This window comes from Gouania willdenowi, chromosome 22 (genome assembly GCF_900634775.1).
Source record: "Gouania willdenowi chromosome 22, fGouWil2.1, whole genome shotgun sequence".
NCBI lineage: Eukaryota > Metazoa > Chordata > Actinopteri > Blenniiformes > Gobiesocidae > Gouania > Gouania willdenowi.
In genome coordinates this window covers 28,102,633-28,122,902 of record NC_041065.1, presented here as the reverse complement: position 1 = coordinate 28,122,902, position 20,270 = coordinate 28,102,633, and the positions used below count along the sequence as shown (strand labels likewise).

Here is a 20,270-nt window from a genome sequence, read left to right as displayed (position 1 = left end):
ATATGAAAAGCTTGAGTATGTGAGAAGTACCCGGATATATACTACATCAGGACATTTTTTTAAGTATTCACAGTGGGCACACTAGTCATACTCAACTGCCCCATGATGCATTGCGAGCGGAATGTAAAATTGTCCAGGGACCGGTTTCAAGCTGTAAATCAAACATCCCCTTTTCAAAACAAAAGCATTCCTTCTCATCTTTTATTAGCTTTTAATACTTTTAATCCACAAAACGCAAGTTTTATAGATCAAATGAGCACATGTTGATATTTTACACACACACTTCTATAATAAAAAAATACCAATGTTTCCTCCAACACATTTTTTATTCGACTAATTATATTTTACACTCACAATTTCCCACCACCATTAAACACATCATCATAAAGCTCCACCGCCTTCTGAGAGCTGGCGGTTTGTTAGCATTAGCATTAATGCTCTTCGTGTTATCAACAACCACCGAGTAACACTCACATCATTGCTGGCCCTCCCCATCGTCCCCAGGAGGATTACACATACGAGTATTGTTGACTGTGCAGTGTGCACCGTGATGATGGCAGCTGCCAGCAGCACTCCATTACACCCAGCTAAGAGGAGGAAATCAATTGACGGGATGAGCTCCCCGGAGAGCAGCCAATTAAAGACTGGGGGGGAGGACGGGAAGCTCTGACAAGACCCGAGGGCCTCAGCTGAGGACCAGCCAACAATCCCAAGATAGACACAGCCCTGTGCAGGGACCAACATAGCACCAGAGAGGTTACAGTAACAAAAGCTGCCTTAGAAAACTATAAAATACAATAAAAACTCATCAAATTATTCATGCATCACTGTGAAACATCATAAAATGTTATATTTCAATAGCAAAATTTATATCAATATTTCTTTCTTTTTTCTAATAAATGTAAATAATAATGATTAAATAAATGTTTGTTTTTGGGGTTGTTGTTTTTTTAAATGTATTTATTTTTTCAATTTCCATGCAGGAAAAATTCCACTCATTATATTTCAGGTTTCATATTTCAAAGCCAGGTGCAAAACAGGCATGACATTTTAAAATTATTTATACATGATCAGTACGAAACATTATAAAACATTATATTTCAGTAGCAAAATTGATATCAATATCTTTTTTTGTCCAATTTTCAATAATAATAATTTAATAAATATTTGGTTTTGGAGTTTTTTTTTTTTATGTTTCGGCTATTATATTTCAAAGTAAAGTGCAAAACAGGCATAACATTTAAAAAGTAATTATATATCGCTGCAAAAACATCATAAGATGTTATATTTCAATAGCAAAATTCATGTCAATATGTTTATTTTTTCAAATGGTTAAATAATAATGATGAAATAAATGTTTGTTTTAGGAGTTGTTTTTTTCAATTTTCATGCAGAAAAAAACCCCACTTTTTATGTTTCAACTTTCATATTTCAACGCAAGGTGCAAAACCGTCATGACATAAAATAAATAAAATATACAACATTATTCATACATCAGTAAAAAACATCTTAAAATGTTATATTCTAATGGTAAATTTAAATATTTTTTTAATGATTAAATAAATGTTTTGGGGTTTTTTTCCACTTTGTATGTTTCAGGTCTCATATTTCTAAGGAAGGTGCATCAATAAAATGTTTTATTTTTTTCCTGATTTGTCTTTAATCTAAAATATTGTTTCTAATAGGGCTAAGCAATATATATTCTATATTCTAATACCTTAGGGCATGGTGCGCCTTGGATTCTCCAACTGAACGATGACGCAACCACGCCTGATTTTAAGTGACACACCTACAAAAACGCGTGGAGCAAAAAGCTCATTTGGATAAATGTGCGCTGAAGGCAAAACACAGAACACAACTGAACTTCAGATGACAGAAACAGGGGCCACAGTCTCCATTACCCTTGGAAATGCCCAAAATCTAAATAGTGAAATACAAAGTGGTATAGAATAAAATAGACAAAAATTAATTTAAAGAAAATAAATGGAAACACAGCAATAGTCATAAAACATAGAAAAAGAAGATTTCTAATGTAATTTATAATGATATTGCTTTATTATAAAGTCAATTTTGCATTAAAATAATAGTTCCAAGAGTTGCTGCTTTCGTTACTTCTCCCATCTAAGCAAAAAATATTGAGATATGTGTTTTTTTTGTTCATATTGCCCAGCCCTAGTTTCTGCTTTTCACTTTTTATTTGGAATGAACATCAAAAGCAGATGTTTTCTATCTACTCTATCTGGTTCATGTTTGACAGGATTAAAGGGGCAAATATTAACATCTGTACAAATAACGCTGAGTCATAGACTGTGGTAGTAGAAAGTGCACGACACTACTTTTTAAATCTATTTTTGTCACTTCATTCATAAAATTAGAGTGCTCCGCATCGCTGCCAATAACAATAACTAATAATTGACAGTAAATAGGGAAGCGTCCAAGCATGGGGGTTCACTGGATTACAGCTGCAGGCGTGGGAGGAGGTTTGGGAGCCTGGTAACAGACAAAGCCTTCCACTGTGACAAACTGCAATTCGATATGTCGCATAAACAGAAGAGTGATTGTACAGCTGGGCCCCCTTTGTGACCACATCAAACACAGCAGCATCGCCTGTACACTGTAAGTAACATGGCCAACATCATGTGTGTGTGTGTGTGTGTGTGTGTGTGTAAGCAATCTAACAGATCAGCATCAAAAAATGGATTTCACAGCGTCTTCAAGAGAAGCGAAAAAGAGTCTGTATGCTTTGGTATCCCTGCTGTTTTTCAGGAAATCTACTTAGAAATTTACTTTTGACATGTTTCGAATGTCAACCACCAGTCTTCCTCAGAGGCTTCTACCGATTGCTTTGATAATCTACCCATTCCTTTGATCATCTACCGATTGCTTTGATCATCTACCTATTGCTTTGATCATCTACCTATTGCTTTGATCATCTACAGATTGCTTTGATCATCTACCGATAGCTTTGATCACCTACCGATTGCTTCACTTCAAAGCAACCAGTAGATGCCTCTGAGGAATACTGACAGTTGTCAGTCGAAACATGTCAGGAGATCAAAAAGTAAATTTCAAAGTAAATTTCCTGAAAAAAATGTCTGAATAAATGAAACCTCAACATGTTATTTAAAAAAAGAAGACAAAATGAACTTGCTGGAATTATAAACAATGTGTGTACATTGTCTATGTATACAGATGTATGTGTATGTATATTTTAAAATGCATGTACTGTATGTGTATATAAGTAGCTTATAGATAAATTGGTTATACTGGTTATAAGAGGGGTAGGATTAAATAAGTCAGACTTTTTCCTACTCCTTTTTTAAACGTGTAAATGTTTAATTGAAATTTTCTTACTTTGTGTTTGTGACTTTGTCCTGGAAATTAACTCGTTTGGTGACATTCCTTTTATTTTATATGTATTGTTTTGTTTTTACAGGTTCGAAAATAAATAAATTTAAAAAAAAAAAAGATTTAAATTTACCTACAAAGAACAAACTCCACGATGAAACATCTTGTTAAGTTTTAAAAAAAAATCATGCAAGATTCAGACCTCTGGGTGACCTGTTATTTAAAAAACAGGAAGCATTTGCATCTTCTTCACTTTATAGACATACAATATAAAATACACACCCCTGTTATATTCCCATAAAGTCTGAGATTAATGACCTCATTTTACTTCTCTTTCCTGTTCTTTTAAGTGTTTATTTAAGTCCTTACTGACAACACAATGATTTCCCACAAGTAAGAATGCTACAGAAGTGTTTGGATTTTTTTTTTAACATACAGAATTCCTCACAACGCCTGCCCAGAAGAAGAAATAAATGTTACATTTTAGTCAAATCTTTGAGTAAAACAGCAAACGGATACCAACTGACAGTTGGAGCAACAAATACTTAGTGGAGCACCACCAGTTGATGATTTCTGCTGCAGAGACAAATGTTCCTGACACTCCAACGTATAGAGTCAAATATCATCAACAGCTGAGTCGTGGGAGGGTTTGCAAACACTGTTCACAAGGAGGGGAAAAAAAGCTGAGCTGATAAGAAATAAGTATAAGTGTAGAGCTGGGAATGAGTAAATGTAGGCCACTGATGACGTCACAGGGATAGCACGGAACTCTTACTACAGTCATCTATGGAAAAGCTGATGTTGAATAAAAACTAAGAGAAACTACAACCAGACCGATTAAACGACATCGGTCAAAACAGCACTAGTTTATTGTTTATAGTTACATTTTGCTTTTCTTATTTATTTTTTTTAAATCTATGTTTACTGTTTGCGATTTGAACAACTAACTATATTTTTGAACATTTTCTTACATTTTATCCAGAAAATAAGAGTTTGCACAAGTTTGGACTCTCTTATTTATCAGCGGCTTTATAGTCTCTATGTTTACAGTGTTATTAACTAACGTTCCGTATTTTAATTTAGTCACGTTTGTCTTAAATTATATATTGGGTATAACAAGAATCTGTGTTCATGTACAGCACGTGTCAAACCCATGGCCTGAGGGCCAAATCCGGCCCTATGGAGCACCCAATTCGGCCCACAGGATAATGTAAAAAATAACAGAAAAAAACATGAATTATTGTGTAAAAGAAACTCAACAATATTTGCAGGAGTTGACAGTTTTGCCGGTGCTTATAATACATGATTGCGGTCATTTTTAAGGCTAAACAGTTGAAAAAAACACAAAGTTCTTACAAAAACCTTCAATTCAATGTTTCTCAAATTATTACATAATAATTCCCTCAATTAAATAGAAATTGGTCAGAAAATCGAGGAGATTTAAAGTGAAGATCCTGTTTGGACTGATATTTATCACTTATTGCTTAAATATTGTCGGTTTCTTACATATTTAGTATTTTAGGTATACGTAGAAGTGCAAACTAGGTCATAATAATGTTGAAATTACTCTTTTTTTGTGGCTCACTTGAGATAAAACTGCCCTGTATTTGGCTCCTGAACTAAAATGAGTTTGTCACTCCTGATGTACAGTATATATTATTATTATTATTAATATACATAAAACATCAGATATATTGGTTATCAGCCGATATATAAAAATGTCGGTATTAGCCGTAAAAAATTACATATCGGCCAGGATCTCCTAAAAACTAGGAAGTATCTATTAATACGGAAACGTGTCAACAGCCCCGGGACTATGGGTACGTTTGCCGGACCTTTTCTACATAATCGTAATGTGCTTATGTTTTTACCGTGTCAGGATGGCCGAGTCATCTGAGGCGCGTGACTCAAGGATTCTTCCTTCCGCTCCCGTGGGTTCGATTCCAACTTTTGTCATATATATTTTTTCATTTTAACTTATTTAAAAAAAACATTTTAGGGTATTTCCTGGGTTAGGGATAGGATTAGGACTAAAACATAAGGGTTAGCGGGGTAGGTAAAAATAAATATGAGCTGAAATAAAACTGACAGAACTTATCACGTCACCTAAACTGGCCAATGAGCGGCGCTACGTACAAATAGACTGACAGTCTATGGATACATTTCCGTATCAATATCCATGGCCTAAAAACTAGAAAGTGTCTATTTTTACGGTTGCCGTACGGACAGCTCCCGGTGCTAATGGTACGGTTACCGAAGTACACGTACGTAGCGTCTTAGGGTTAGGTTATAACCCAATATCGCAACAATTTTTAGGGTTAAGATTAGGATAAGGTTTAGTCTAAATTACGCAACCTAAACTGACCAATGACTGACCTATCACGTGACCTAAACTGGCCAAATAGGGACACTGCATATGAATAGAATGTTGACATATTGATGCGGCAACCTTACAGATAGCCACTGCCATAATGCAACTAGTTGCTAAATATAAAAAAACCTATCAAAACTATAATTACTAAACAAACCATTGATATTTTCCCAGCTTTCCTTCAACAATCCACCATAAAATCTACAACAAATACTTGAAGGATTGGTTGGGATGATGACATCAGATCAGAGGGTAGAGGAAAGTGGAGAGACTTAAACCCTCTGATTCACCAAGTGCCTTTGAGCAAACATGGAGAGAGAGGCTCATTTGTCGGGTGGGTGTGGTGGACATACAGTTAGTATGAATGTTTACAGTCACTGCAATGACTTCCACTCAGGAAGTCAATCATCACCATTAGAAATCACATAAGTCCTGGTTAACCACACCTAAAGCACAAAGCCACAATGCTGCACAATGTGTGTGTGTGTGTGTGTGTGTGTGTGTGTGTCCCACAGATACCATTACATGATACATGTCTGCCTACAGTACATACATGCATCGATTGTATAACATAACAAAGCATCTCCATGATTCAGTGAGAGTTCATCCAGCAGGTTCTGTTTCATTTGTTCTCATCACGTTATATCAATCGTGCCTCAGCCTAGAAAACACACAATGTAAGGAAACGGTTCAAGGGATATCCAGCTTTTAATACGTCATTATAACGTATAAACCCTTGAGTTTGGTTTTTAAAAAGCGCTGTATTAGGCTGAGGGCATCGACAGGAGCAGACAAAGGGCATTAAGTGACAGCAGCAGTGAGTGTGAATCCGCACAGACAGGCTAAGGCTAACCTAAGCTAACCGATGTTAACATCAGGCGCTGCGCATCGCTTCAGCAAATCAAGAATAACAGCCGATTTTGGGGAAATATATCATCGTTGTCTGTCTGTTAGTGAACGGGTATATTATATTATATCTCTCTGCGCACAAAAATAAAAAACCACACACGTACCTGATCGAGAGGTAGGTTGATGATTTCACTGATTGGCTGTAATAGACTGGATCCAGTGCAGGATGCAGTGGTTTGCGTAGCCATGCTTGGACGCGGTGTCCGTGTCCCTCCCTCGGGCCTTCCACTCTATCCTTTCCCTCCCTCCCCCCCCCTCGGGGATCCTTTCAGTCCACAGCGGCTAAAGAAATGATGAATACGCCGCTGCTGAAGCTGAAGCTGCCGCTGCTGCTGTGGTTGAGACGAGGCTGAGCTCAATGACTGTTATCCACGGCACACGTCCAACAAAGAGCCGCGAACATCCGCAAGAGCGTTCCCTGCCTACGCCCTCTTTTAGCCGGTCGTTTCTGTTGCTCGTAGCTCCTCCTGCCCCTTCACAGACATATTTATTTATTTATTTATTTATTTATTTATTTATTTATTTATTTATTATCTCAATTGAATAGTATATAAAGCAAAAGTTACTATAGTTTTTTTTTTGTTGTTGTTGTTTTGTGATTATTATTATTATACTAAGCCTGGGAATTTTTATTTTTATTTTGAATTTAATTAATTGTTGTTTTTTTTTGACAAACCTTTTATTTTATACACTTTGTGAAAAAGGGAATCATGGCAAGATTTATTACCAAAAATAAAAGTGGACGGTGAAAGTAATTCATGGTTTGTTTGGTTATTTCATTTTTTTTTTGTAGTTTCACAAAAACAAAAACAAAATAATAATTTACACAGTAATGGTTAGGTGTGGAAATGTAATTAATTATTTTACTTCTTTTAAAATACACTTGAGTACAAGTAAAATGACTGATTTAGAACTACAGTATACTAAAAAAAAAGTACAAGTACCCATAAAAGCAATTCAGTTACAGTAACGTGAGTACTTGTAGTCCATTACTTTCACCTCTGGCTAGATATATCGCCCAGCCCTATTTTGTAGTCTATATATTTACAAAACATAAACATATAGACTACAAAATATTATTAATATTATTATTTAGTTTTTTTCCCCTTTTGTATGTGTTTGTATTGTGTTTCATGCAATAGTTTTGACACGTGTGGAACAAATAAAAAAAAAAAAGATTTATTATTTATATGGATTTATTTATAAGAGGCTCTATATATAGCGACTATTGTATTGTGAAATCCCACCGCTATCAATTATGAACCCATTCTAATGTTTCAGTCATCATTTCTATACAGGCAGTTTTAATTTTTTGGAATTAGATTTTTTTTAAATCACTTTTCATAACCCAATGATTTAATCTGGCAAATAAAAATGTTTTTTTTTTTTTTTTTTTTTTTTTTTTAATAATTTTACACTAATAATATGTTATATTTATCTTGTATTTCCCCAAGTAATTTAATATTTCTTTAAACTGGTTTGGGGTTTAATGGACAAACCTTATTTAGAGCACATGTGGAATAAAGTAATCGCGCGTAGTCACTTCCGGTAGGGGTGACTCCTCTTGATGGCGTGTCGTCTTTGAGGACAATAAAAATGGTGAAAGTGTGGGTGGAGAGATGACGGCCCAGCCCCTACAGAGTATCTACAAACCATCGTTTCATCCCAACGTGTGCACCAAGTGAACCCGTTCATCACTTCATCATCATTTATATTTAATATTTTATGGTTCTGTGCATTCTGACCTCCATACAAACGGGATGTATAGTGAATAATGCTCCAAACAGGCCAAAAATAACCACGTGAAGAGTGCAAACATGACGTAACAAGTGCATGGGTTTGATATATAAGAGGAAAAAATACCACCCTGTTCCGAGTTACTTGCTGATGGATTATTTTGACAGGTAGCCATGGAGACAGGTAGTCATGGTAACTCAGGATAAATTGAAAGCTGCGTAGAATCTACAAACAGGAGTGACAGCACAAAGGGCTTTTAAAAACAGTGCCCGTCGGAAGTTCGTATACATAGTATATCAATATATTACATAGGAGTGTGTGTGTGTGTGTGTGTGTGTGTGTGTGTGTGTGTGTGTGTGTGTGTGCCTGTGCGTGTGTGTGTGAACTGTGCAGAGCATAATATTTAGCACTGTAATATAGGCGAGCATATATATATAGTGAAAGTCTATTTTTATTCTATTATTATTTATTATTATTATGACTCACCATAGTTACAAACATTTCTCACTGAGGACACCTGCTGGTCAATATTTACGTTTTTTTTTTTTTTGTAGGACATTAGACCCACTTTAGTAGTTTATAAAAGCCCTTTGTCCAGTCACTCCTGTCGATTCCACACAGCTTCTTTATCCTGAGCTATCATGACTACCTGTCAACATTGAGCTGTTCTGCAAATTTAAGACAATTTTTTGGCATAATTTATGAATGGTATCATTGCATTCCAAACAAATCTGATGTTGCACACCCTTGAACCAAGCAGCAGCCATGTTGAAAGTCTCAGGACAATCTGACCCTGATTTTTTTTTTTACATAATTATGACTTGGTAATAATAGCTATGAAACATATTATCATAATAATAATAACCATGGGGTAGTAAGTCATGATAATTAGACACTAAGTTATAATTATGAGATCGTATCTCATAATTATAATTGATTATGATATACTAAGTCATATTTATGACATAGTATCTACTATCTAGTGGATTTTTAAATATTTTTATTTTACTTTTGCTTATTATTTTTTTGCATTTATTTATTTAATGATGTATTTATATTTTAACTTTTGTATTATACCCCACTTATATTTTGTCATTTTTTTGTATTTAATTTTCAATTTTCCCTGTCTTTTGTTTTTCACATTTATTTATTTATTCATTTAATTTTAATCATGACAGGTTCCATCCTCCATACGTTATAACATTGAAAATGGGTTCGTTTTATTTTCTTTTAACTTTTAATGTATAGTTACTGTGCCAAATATAGCAGTAGACCCACAAATTGTATCACCAGACAATGCATGACCATGTGAGTAATAATGTATAAATTCATAAATAATGAATTTGAGAGTAGGGAAACCTCACATTTACAGAAGCTAAAATGACAATAAGGGTTTAATCCAGTGAGTTGCATCAGTTCTGCTGCTCCAGCAACACTGCAACAGCCTCATGTTATTTACAGCTGCTGATTCACAGCCTAACAGCGACATCTAGTGGTTTTATATGGAGCTAGTCTTTATTATTCAATCAAAAAAAAAAAACCCTTTCAATCAAAAAGTTTACTTCAATCGAAAACAAACATTTTAAATCAAAGAAAAAAAGTGTATGAATACAAAAAATAAGAATATTTTGAGAATCAAATAATTGATTTTGAACACCTTTTCTTTAAATGATTTATTTAATTTTTTTATTATTTAAATATATTTATTTTATTTATTTTTTAATGAAACGTTTTTTATTGAATAATAAAGACACAAATTTACCTCCATAGAGATGGGCAACACAGCGGTGATTCTTTTTTGTTGTTTTGTTTATTTTGGGGGGTCATTGTGTGTATTTTTGTAGATTTGTTTATTTGTATATTTTTTCTCATTTTGCATGTTTTTCTAGTCATTTTGTGTATGTTTGTGGTTAATATGTGTGTTTTTGAGTCATTATTGTTGTTGTTTTGTTCTTTGAGTGACTTATTGTCCTTTTATGTATATTTCTGCACACATTTTGTGTATTTTTGTTGTTTTTTTTTTTGTATGTTCTGTTATTTTTGTGTATTTATGTTGTTTTTTATATTGTTCTGTTATTTTTGTGTATTTTTGTTGTTTTTTAAATTGTTCTGTTATTTTTGTGTATTTTTGTTGTCATCCTGTGTCAGGTTGTTTGTGTATATTTTTTTGGTGCCAGTTTCTATGCTTTTTCAATAGTCATTTTGTACATTTACTTTTGGGGCTCCATAAAATTAGTTTGAGGGACTCATGTGGCCCCCGAGCCACCAGTTGCAAAATGTTATAGACGGTTCACCTACACAACCTTTGAATAAGTTAATAAATAATGATTTATAATAATGATTTTTATTTTATTGTAAAAAAAACTCTTTATATATTTGAATAGATAATGGTAAGTGTGCATCAATGCATCAAGAGAAAGTTATATTATTAATATTGTCATTAGGTTTCTAATTTAGTGGGGTTTTTCAGGATGCATTTTTCATTTTTTAGTCCCAAAATCCTTCCATTAAACCCAAAACAAAAAATATAGGAAAAGACCCTAAAAAAAATTGTGTCGTTTGAGCAACAAATGATAAATAATGTAATAATCATTTCATTACACATGACACAGACTTATCATAATTCTGTTATTATTGCAGTGTAAATATTTATGATCTGTTGCATGAGGGCGAGCTACATCACTATAATACTCACCTCAAGCACTCTCCATCTATGTATCACAACTCTTATATAATCATGGTTAATCATTCATCATAAGTACTGTACATTCAGAGAGAATAGAAGCATTAAGACAAGCAGAGATAAAGAGGTTAATTGCATTCATGTCAAGTCATTCAACGTTTTTACTTTTTAGTGATAGCCAATTAAACCAATCACGAGGACAAGCTGAGTAAAAATGAAACTAGAATATTTGCATAATTACATTATTACATAATTTCTAAACATTTAGCTTTACACCTGGTGACCAATTTAACATATAGATATCAATTTAACATTTAGATTTAGATTTAATATTTAGATTTACATTTAACATTTAGATTAACAGTTAACATTTATATTTAACTTTTATATTTAGATTTAACATTTACACTTGAGACAAAAATTCATGTAAAACAACATGTTCTATATCATTGTTAAAAATGTGTACACATGAAAAATTAATCTAAATGTAAATGTTAAATGTAAATCTAAATGTTAAATTGATATCTAAATCTGAATGTTGACTTTATATCTAAATCTGAACGTTAAATGTATATCTAAATCTAAATGTTAAATCTGAATCTTAACCCGGTTGCCAAGTGTAAAGCTAAATGTTTTGAAATTATGCAAAGCGGGGCCTCGTGATCGACAGGTGCTGACCTGCCAGCTTTGTATCATTTTGAAACATTTAGCATTACACTTAGCGACCGATTCAACATTTAGATTAACATTTAACATTTAGATTTACCATTTACATTAAGTTCGCCCTGTTCAGGGTGTACCCCTGCCCAGCGCCCAAAGAGAGCCGGAAATTGGCACCGGCAGACCCCCGCGACCCTGATAAAACGGGAATTAGCGGGTTTGAAGATGGATGGCTTTATATTAAGTTTTACATTCAGATGTAACATTTAGATGTATTTTTCGTTTCGTAACAATCATATAGAGGAGTGATGAACTAAAGACATATTTATTTAGGAAAGCTTTTAAGTGTTAAATCTTGTGTAGTTTTATTGTGTTTTTAAATGTAGCACTTTGAGATGCCTTGGAATGAAAAGTGCATTATAAATTAAAATTATTATTATTATTATTATTATTATTATTATTATTATGCTGTTTTACATGAATTTGTCTCGAATGAAAGAAAAAAATGCTAAATGTTCAAAATATGTTGTCTATGAAACAGTGACCGACTTTTTATATCCTTGCACGCCAAACACACGTGGGCCTTAGAGATGCCAGTTGCCCCATGTCTGTTTTTGAACCTCGTGGCGAAGGAAAATCCTTTGTTTATATAGGATGTAGTGACATAAAATAATATTCTTTTGTTGAGAGCAGAACAACACTAAGAAGAGACCTTTTACTTTGGAGGTGAATGATAACACATGATGCTCACAGACACAATACTATTACTTTCCCAGTGCTGTCAGATTTGCGTAGGTGGCAGAAGGTGGGTCCAAATCCCATTGCGGGGCCCGTGGCTGATTAATGATGAAAGGGGATTAGGAGGAGGGTCAGACTTGGCTACTATAGTCTCAGTGTGGTGCTGTGAAGGCTGCCTTTAGGATCTCTGTGCCATTATGAGCACTGGACTCATTCAAGACTAAACCTGAGGATGTGAGACGGAAAATAGGGAACAAATGAAGAAGAGAGGTGTGACGTGTCTGTGGGAATACTGACCCTCGTAACGGTGAGAATTGTGAACTATTAGCTGTATATTATGGGGTTCTGAATGTAAAAACAGTCACTTTTTCAAAGCTGACATATTTTGATCATTTAGCAAATTATTCGTTCATTTCAGACAGAAATTCATGTAAAACAGCATGTTCTACATCATTGTTAAAAATGTGCACAAATAAATCAAAATGTAAATGTTAAATATAAATGTTAAATATGATCGTAAATGTTAAATGTAAATGTAAATGTTTAATGTAAATGTTTAATGTAAATGTTAAATATAAATGTTAAATATAAATGTAAATGGTAAATATAAATGTTAAATATACTGTAAATGTAAATGGGAAATATAAATGTTAAATATAATCGTAAATGTTAAATATAATTGTTAAATCTAAATGTGAATCTTAAATATAAATGTTAAATTTAAATCTAAATGTAAATCTTAAATATAAATGTTAAATTTAAATCTAAATGTTGAATTTAAATATAAATGTTGAATTTAAATACAAATGTTAAATTTAAATCTAAATGTTAAATCGGTTGCTAAGTGTAAAGCTAAAATGGCCTGGTGATCGACGGGATGACCTGCCCATTTCGTATAACATTTAAATATTTAGCTTTACATTAAGCGACTGATTTAACATTTTGAATTAACATTTACATTTATATGTAACATTTACATTTATATGTAACATTTACATTTATATGTAACATTTACATTTATATGTAACATTTACAATTAGATTTAACATTTACATTTAGATTTATTTTTTGTGTTTACACATTATTATTTTTTTAATTTCTAAACATTTAGCTTTATATTTAACAACCGATTTAATTTTTAGATTTAATATTTACATTTAGATTCATTTTTAATGTTTACACATTTTTATTTGTGTAATTCCTAAACTTTTAGCTTTACAATTGGAGAGCGATTTACATTTAACATTTCAATTTAACTTTTACATTTAGATTTATTTATTTATTTATTTCCACATTTTTAATAATGATATAGAACATGCTGTTTTTTAGGAATTTGTCTCAAATGAAAGACAAATGAGGTAAATGTTCAAAATGTGTCGGCTATGAAACAGTGACTGAGTTTTTACTTTCTATTACTGATAGATGAAACAGAATAAATGCAAATATATTGAAAATATTATGTTGTTTTTTTGTGTAGCACAACACCATGTCCTTATGTTTCACATATTTATGTATAAATTGTGTTTTTCTCATAGATTCCTTTTCTCACAGAGGAAGCAGCAGGACAACAATGCAGTGTCTTCTCTCTATTGATCACAACTACCAGCCTAAGCAGCTTAGAAGGCCTTCAGAGAAGTGTCCTCCTCCTCCTCCTCCTCCTCCTCCTCCTGCTCTTCATCCTACTCTTCATCCTCATCCCACACACCTAGGATAACCTCCCATGTGTCCCATCTCTAATCCATCACCTGACCCAGAAGAAGAAGAGGGTTGGGGTCAATTACATTTTTTTTTAGTTACAATTACATTTTCAATTACCCATGTTCAATTACAATTCAATTGCAATTTGAGTGACCAGCCTTTTTCCCGAATCACAATTAAATTACAATAAGTTTTTATCCTCAGAAAGTCAATACATTTTTAAAATTATTATCTTGTATTTTAATTTAATTTAATTTGTATATTTTTATTTTACTTTAATTTTTTTTTTTTTTTACCATTTTCATTATCTTTAATAAAACTGACAACATGCTTAATACTGTTGTTATGTAAATGCTTTAAAAAAAAAAAGTTATAAATAAAAAGTTAATTAAAATTATGTTCTCAATTACTAAAGTTCAGTTACAATTAATCACAATTACTGAGCCTGAAATAAATAACCTAATAAGAGTTGGACTTCCTATTGTGTTAGCTTTCTGTTAGCATCTCATATGATCCTACGGTCCTAAATCAGCTGTAAAATACACGAAAAACAAATATCTATCATCTTATTTTCTTTCCTATTTATTTATTATTATGGAGGTTACCTTGTTAGGCTTCCTGATCAATGAAAATATAGTTTTTTATTATTTTTGGTTTGGGTGTTTGAGCCTTTTTTGTGTCAGTATTAGCCCTAGCATTTAATTTAATTTAATTTAATTTAATTTAATTTTATTTTATTTTTATGGTAAAATGTGGGAAAGCTTGATTGGAAACATATTTTAATAATTGTTAACTATATATGTGTCGAACTGTAACATGATTTCCCAGTTTTGCATTAAATTATAAAAGAGTTTTTATAGAATTTTCATGGCAATTACAATTACAATGTCAATTATCTAAACTCAATGGCAATTTAATAACAACAGATCTTTTACAATTACAATTACAATTATAATTACGCCCATATTCGTAATTAATTATCAATTACGCGATTACAATTATTATAATTGACCCCAATCCTGGAAGGTACACATGAACAATGGCGGTTCTAAAAGTCAAGTTCACAAAGACCAGAAGAGATAAGTTGGCCCAGGTGTTGTGGATCCTTAACTGGATCTCAGTGGTCACGGGGGTCCTTCTCTTCTGTTTGGGTCTTTTTCTCAAAGTGGAGATCAACAAGCGAGAGGAGCTGATGGCTGGTAGGGACGTCCAGTACGTCCCCAACATGCTCATAGCTGTGGGACTCCTGGCATGTGCCATCAACTTCCTGGGCGGGAAGATCTGCTACGACTGCGTGGACACCAACAAGTTCCTGCGCTGGAAGCTGATCATCCTTCCCTACATCATCTGCACCTTCTTCTTCACGTTCTGTGTGCTGGTGGGAGCCGTGATGTGCTACAGTATGCACGGGGAGCTGGAGGAGGCCCTGAACGTTGGTCTGAGTGATGCTCTCAAGTTTTATAAAGACACAGACACACCCGGGCGCTGTTTTCTAAAGCGCACCGTGGACATGCTGCAGATACACTTCCAGTGCTGTGGGAATAGTGGCTATAAAGACTGGTTTCAAATCCAGTGGATAAGTAACCGCTACCTGGACATGTCTCAGAAGGAGGTGGTGGAGTAAGTACAAACTTTATAGATGGATTTTAAAGCGTTAGCTTCGAGCAACATGAGTTTTCTGTTAAGGTTTCATTTATTTGGACATTTTTCTCAGGAAATTTACTTTGATCTCCTGACATGTTTCGACTGATCGCTTTGATGTGACCTTGACTTCAGCGTATTAATTCCAGAAAGAAAGCTCACTTTGTCTTCTTTTTTAAATAATATGTATTCAGACAACTTTTTTCACAGGAAATTTACTTTGATCTCCTGACATGTTTCGACAGTCAACTGCCAGACTTCGTCAGAGGCGTCTGCTGATTGCTTTGATGTTACCTGTGATGTTTCTTTGACTTCCGTGTAATAATTCCAGCAATTTTTTTTTTTGGCTTCTTTTTGAATAGTATGTCAATGTTTCATTTATTCGGACAACTTGTTCCTCAGGATATTCACCTTGATCTCCTGACATGTTTCAACTGTCAACTACCTGATCGCTTTGATGTTTCCTTTGATGTTTCCTTGACTTCGGCCTAATAATTCCAGCAAGATTCTTCTTTTTGAATAGCATGTCAATGTTTCATTTATTCAGACAACTGTTCCTTAGGAAATTCACCTTGATCTCCTGACATGTTTCAACTGTCAACGACCTGATCGCTTTGATGTTTCCTTGACTTTTGCGTAATAATTCCAGCAATATTTTTTTGGCCCGATACGAAATGATACACATCACCATATATCGCAATATCAATAATTACTAATATCAATTTTAGTACAAAATGGTATGAAATACAATGTACAACAAACTGTAATTAAAGTAAAATATCAAAAACAATTGGTATGTTTATTAAATTGTCAAATGAACATTTTTCAAAAAAGTTTAACTTTTGCTTGTTACAAAATCTGATTCTAAGTTATTTTTTTTTTTTTTTTTACAAAAAAAGTAGTCACATACATCTATAAAAGTGCCCAGTATGTTTTATGAAAATAATAATTAATTTCCAAGCTAGAATACATTGAGGAGTGACGGATAGTTTAATAAGGTCTGATGTCGTTCATTGACACCTAGTGACCGGGCGTTTATGCGCTATGCAAATGTTAGCGCAATGAAATGTTTTTTTCTGTTAAAGAACATGATAAAAAAAATCAATTTGGACATTTTTTTGGATCGTTATGATAAAAGATTTGAATATCTTCATTTAAATTAGTAAAAAAAAGACAAGCAAAAGATCTCCAAGTCAAATAAATCACAATTTCTAAATAAAAGTGCTCTGAAATGATCAAAACATTTAAAATGCAAGAAGGTGTTTTTGTGTAATACAGAGTTGGGCTCTATAATAATAATGACATCAGATCCAGTGCATCCTGCCTCTAACCAGTGTATCTTCTATCCTCTCTCACAGTCGACTGAGGAGTAACGTGGAGGGAAAGTATCTGATGGATGGGGTTCCTTTCAGCTGCTGCAACGTTAACTCGCCTCGGCCTTGCATCCAGCAGCAGATCAACAACAACTCTGCACACTTTAACTACGAGCATCAGACCGAGGAGCTGAACCTGTGGATGAGGGGCTGTCGACAGGCTCTGCTGGAATACTACACCCACATCATGCAGTCCATTGGCCTCACAGTGCTCATCGCCTGGCTGTTTGAGGTAATGTAACGCATGTCATTACAGTTAGGTATTCTCTACAGTAGACATGGGAACTGGAGGTCCAGGGAAATCAAATACACAAAATAAATTCAAAAATACATCAAATGACTCCAAAAACACACAAAATAACATACGAATAGGAAATAAAATTGAAATGACTCTGAAAACACAGAACATGTCAGAAACACACAGAATGGCTCCACTAAAACACAAAATTACAATTTAAAAATACACAAAATGACAGAAAAATACAAAAAATGATAGCAAAAATACACAAATAAACTGAAAAAATATACAAAACCACAACAAACAAAAATACTCCAAAAACACACAAATTGGAAATAGAAACACAAAAATTTAAAACAATTAACACAAAACTGCAATAAGAAATACAAAATGACAGAAAAATACACAAAGTGATGACAAAAATACACAAAATGGCAACAGAAACACAAAAAACAACTCCAATAACATACAAGACAACAATATGAAATACACAAATTGACCAAAAAAACAAACAAAATGACTAAAAAATACAGAATATGACAAAAACACACAAAAAATGACTCAACGATCAACAAATACACATAAAATGACAAGGCACCAAATGACTTAAACCACTGAACATGACAAAAATACAAACAACAAAATGCAAAAAATATACAAAAACACAAGAAACTACAATAAAATACACAAAATTATGCCAAAACTACAGAAAATTACAAAAATCACAAAATAAATAAAAGAAAAATGTTTTTTCCTGTATTATGTTCGGATTAGTTATTTTAAATTGCATGAATCTTTATAATGCGGCCCTCAGATCAAACAAACACTTTGTGATAAAAGTCACTCATCTCAGGTGTCTATGGTCATCTACTGTATCTATGGTTATTGTGTCTACATAGTCCCAGTCATGTTCTCTTCTGTTGGTACAGCTGTCAGTGCTGACGGGGGTCCGGTACCTCCAGACTGCTCTGGAGAACGTGCTGAGACAAGGAGACCCTGACTCTGAGTCTGATGGATGGCTGCTGGAAAACAGCTTGATGGAAACTGCTCGCACCAACCTGAACATCATCAAGAGCCTGGGCAAAAACAACCACATACACACGGCCAACAATGGAGACCCCAACATAGATGTCCCTTCCACCTCCAAAGCACGCTATGGGCCAGATAATGTTCCACTGAAGGAAGTCACAGAAAGCAGCTGACCTTCTCCAAAGAAGAGGAGAAACAACAGACAATAATCATCGGTGTTCTCTATGAAATATGATGAAATACTTGAATAAAATCCATGTAAGTATTTTATGTGAATGTTAAGTGAGATAATGTGAAGTGAATAGACCGCGATACACTGGTTTTATGAACTGTATTTATGTGCATGTTAAGTATGGGGTGCCAAATGTCAAAATGCACTCTTTCATAGATGACATATTTTGAACATTTAGCACATTTTTCTTTCATTTGAGACAGAAATTTATGTAAAACAGCGTGTTCTATATCAGGGGTGCAGCTGATCTCAAGAGGGCTGCAGATTTAATGCGGAAAAACAATTAATTTCAACATTATTGTGCCATAGTTTGTACTTGCACATATAAATAAAATACAAAATATGTAAGAAACTAACAATATCCAAGCAATAAGTGACAGATATCAGTCCCAACAGGCTTTTCATTTTGCATATCCTAAATTTTTGTCACCAATTTCTATTTAATCAAGGGAAATATGTCACAATCTGAGGAAAATGTAAGGATTTTGTAAGAATTTTGACATTTTTTTTCCTTAACTGTATAACAATAAAAATTACTGCAATCAGGAGACGTAAGCACCAGAAAAATTGTGAGGCCATGCAAATATTGAGTTTCATGTTTTCACTGTAATTTTTACTTTCTCCTGCGGGCCGAATTGGATACTCCAAAGGGTCAGATTTAGCACCCGGGCCTTGAATTTGACACGTGTTCTGTATCATTTTAAAAGATGTGTATACACAAAAAATAAATCTTAATGTAAATGTTAAACCTAAATGTAAATATTAACTGTAAATCGAAATGTTAAATTTATATCTATATCGAAATGTTAAATCTAAATCTTAAATCTGTCGCCAAGTGTAAAGATAAATGTTTAGAAATTATACAAAGTGGGCAGAACAACGCCTGTCAATCACAAGGCCCCACCCACACCATCGAGTGAGGAGAGGTGAAGACTGAGACCAAACTGATGAAGACAGAGGATGAAGAAGACCTTGGAGGGTGGGGTGTGTGAGCCGGGCCTCGTGATTGGCGACCGATTTAACTTTTACGTTTAGATTTAACATTTAGGTTTATTTTTCATCTTTAACATTTAGATGTAACGTTTAGATTTACTTTTAAATTTAGATTTAACATTTACATTAATTTTCATGTTTAACACATTTTAACAATAATATAGAACATGCTGTTTTACGTGCATTTGTCTCAAATGAAAGAAAAGTTAGATACATATTAAAAATGTCATCTATGAAACAGTGAAAGGTTTTTTTACATTCAGCACCCTATAATTAAGTACAAAAACACTGCATTTATCCCCATGGTGACCCTGTGAAGCCTGTAGCATTGCATGTTGAGGGTTGTTGGTTTGGGCGTGATTTATCTTTACTGAATTTTCTTGTTCTCGCCTGCTGGATATCTGTTTTTTATGATTTCTCTAATTTCCTCATAACAGTGTAAAACTAAATCAACCACAGCATAGCAGGGACTGTGTTTGTCTCCCTTTATTTGCAGTTTTTAGTGTTTTTTTTTTTTTTTTTTTTAATTGATAGATTCAAACTGGTTAAATCGTGATTCCGACATGCTTGTATTGACATTATTTGAATGGTTCTGTCACGGTTTCATTCAAACTTGAACA

The 20,270-nt window shown here is 33.6% G+C and overlaps 2 protein-coding genes across 4 annotated transcripts in view; one reads left to right on the top strand and one right to left on the bottom strand.

Moving 5' to 3' along the window:
• mboat2a (membrane bound O-acyltransferase domain containing 2a) overlaps positions 1-6,987 on the bottom strand; it is a 56,584-nt gene extending 49,597 nt beyond the window's left edge. For 2 of the 3 annotated variants that reach the window (XM_028437765.1, XM_028437767.1), the window contains exon 1: positions 6,733-6,987. In XM_028437765.1, coding sequence (XP_028293566.1) covers positions 6,733-6,816 — 84 coding nt within the window. In that variant the 5' untranslated portion in view covers positions 6,817-6,987. The remainder of the gene's footprint in view (positions 1-6,732) is intronic. The other variant, XM_028437768.1, reaches the window with a different exon arrangement.
• An 8,196-nt stretch (positions 6,988-15,183) lies between these two features.
• prph2la (peripherin 2-like a) lies at positions 15,184-18,598 on the top strand. Its single transcript, XM_028437412.1, has 3 exons — positions 15,184-15,764; positions 17,144-17,390; positions 18,326-18,598. The coding sequence occupies exons 1-3, from the start codon at positions 15,184-15,186 to the stop codon at positions 18,596-18,598; spliced, it is 1,101 nt and encodes a 366-aa protein (XP_028293213.1).
• The last annotated feature ends 1,672 nt before the right edge of the window (positions 18,599-20,270 follow it).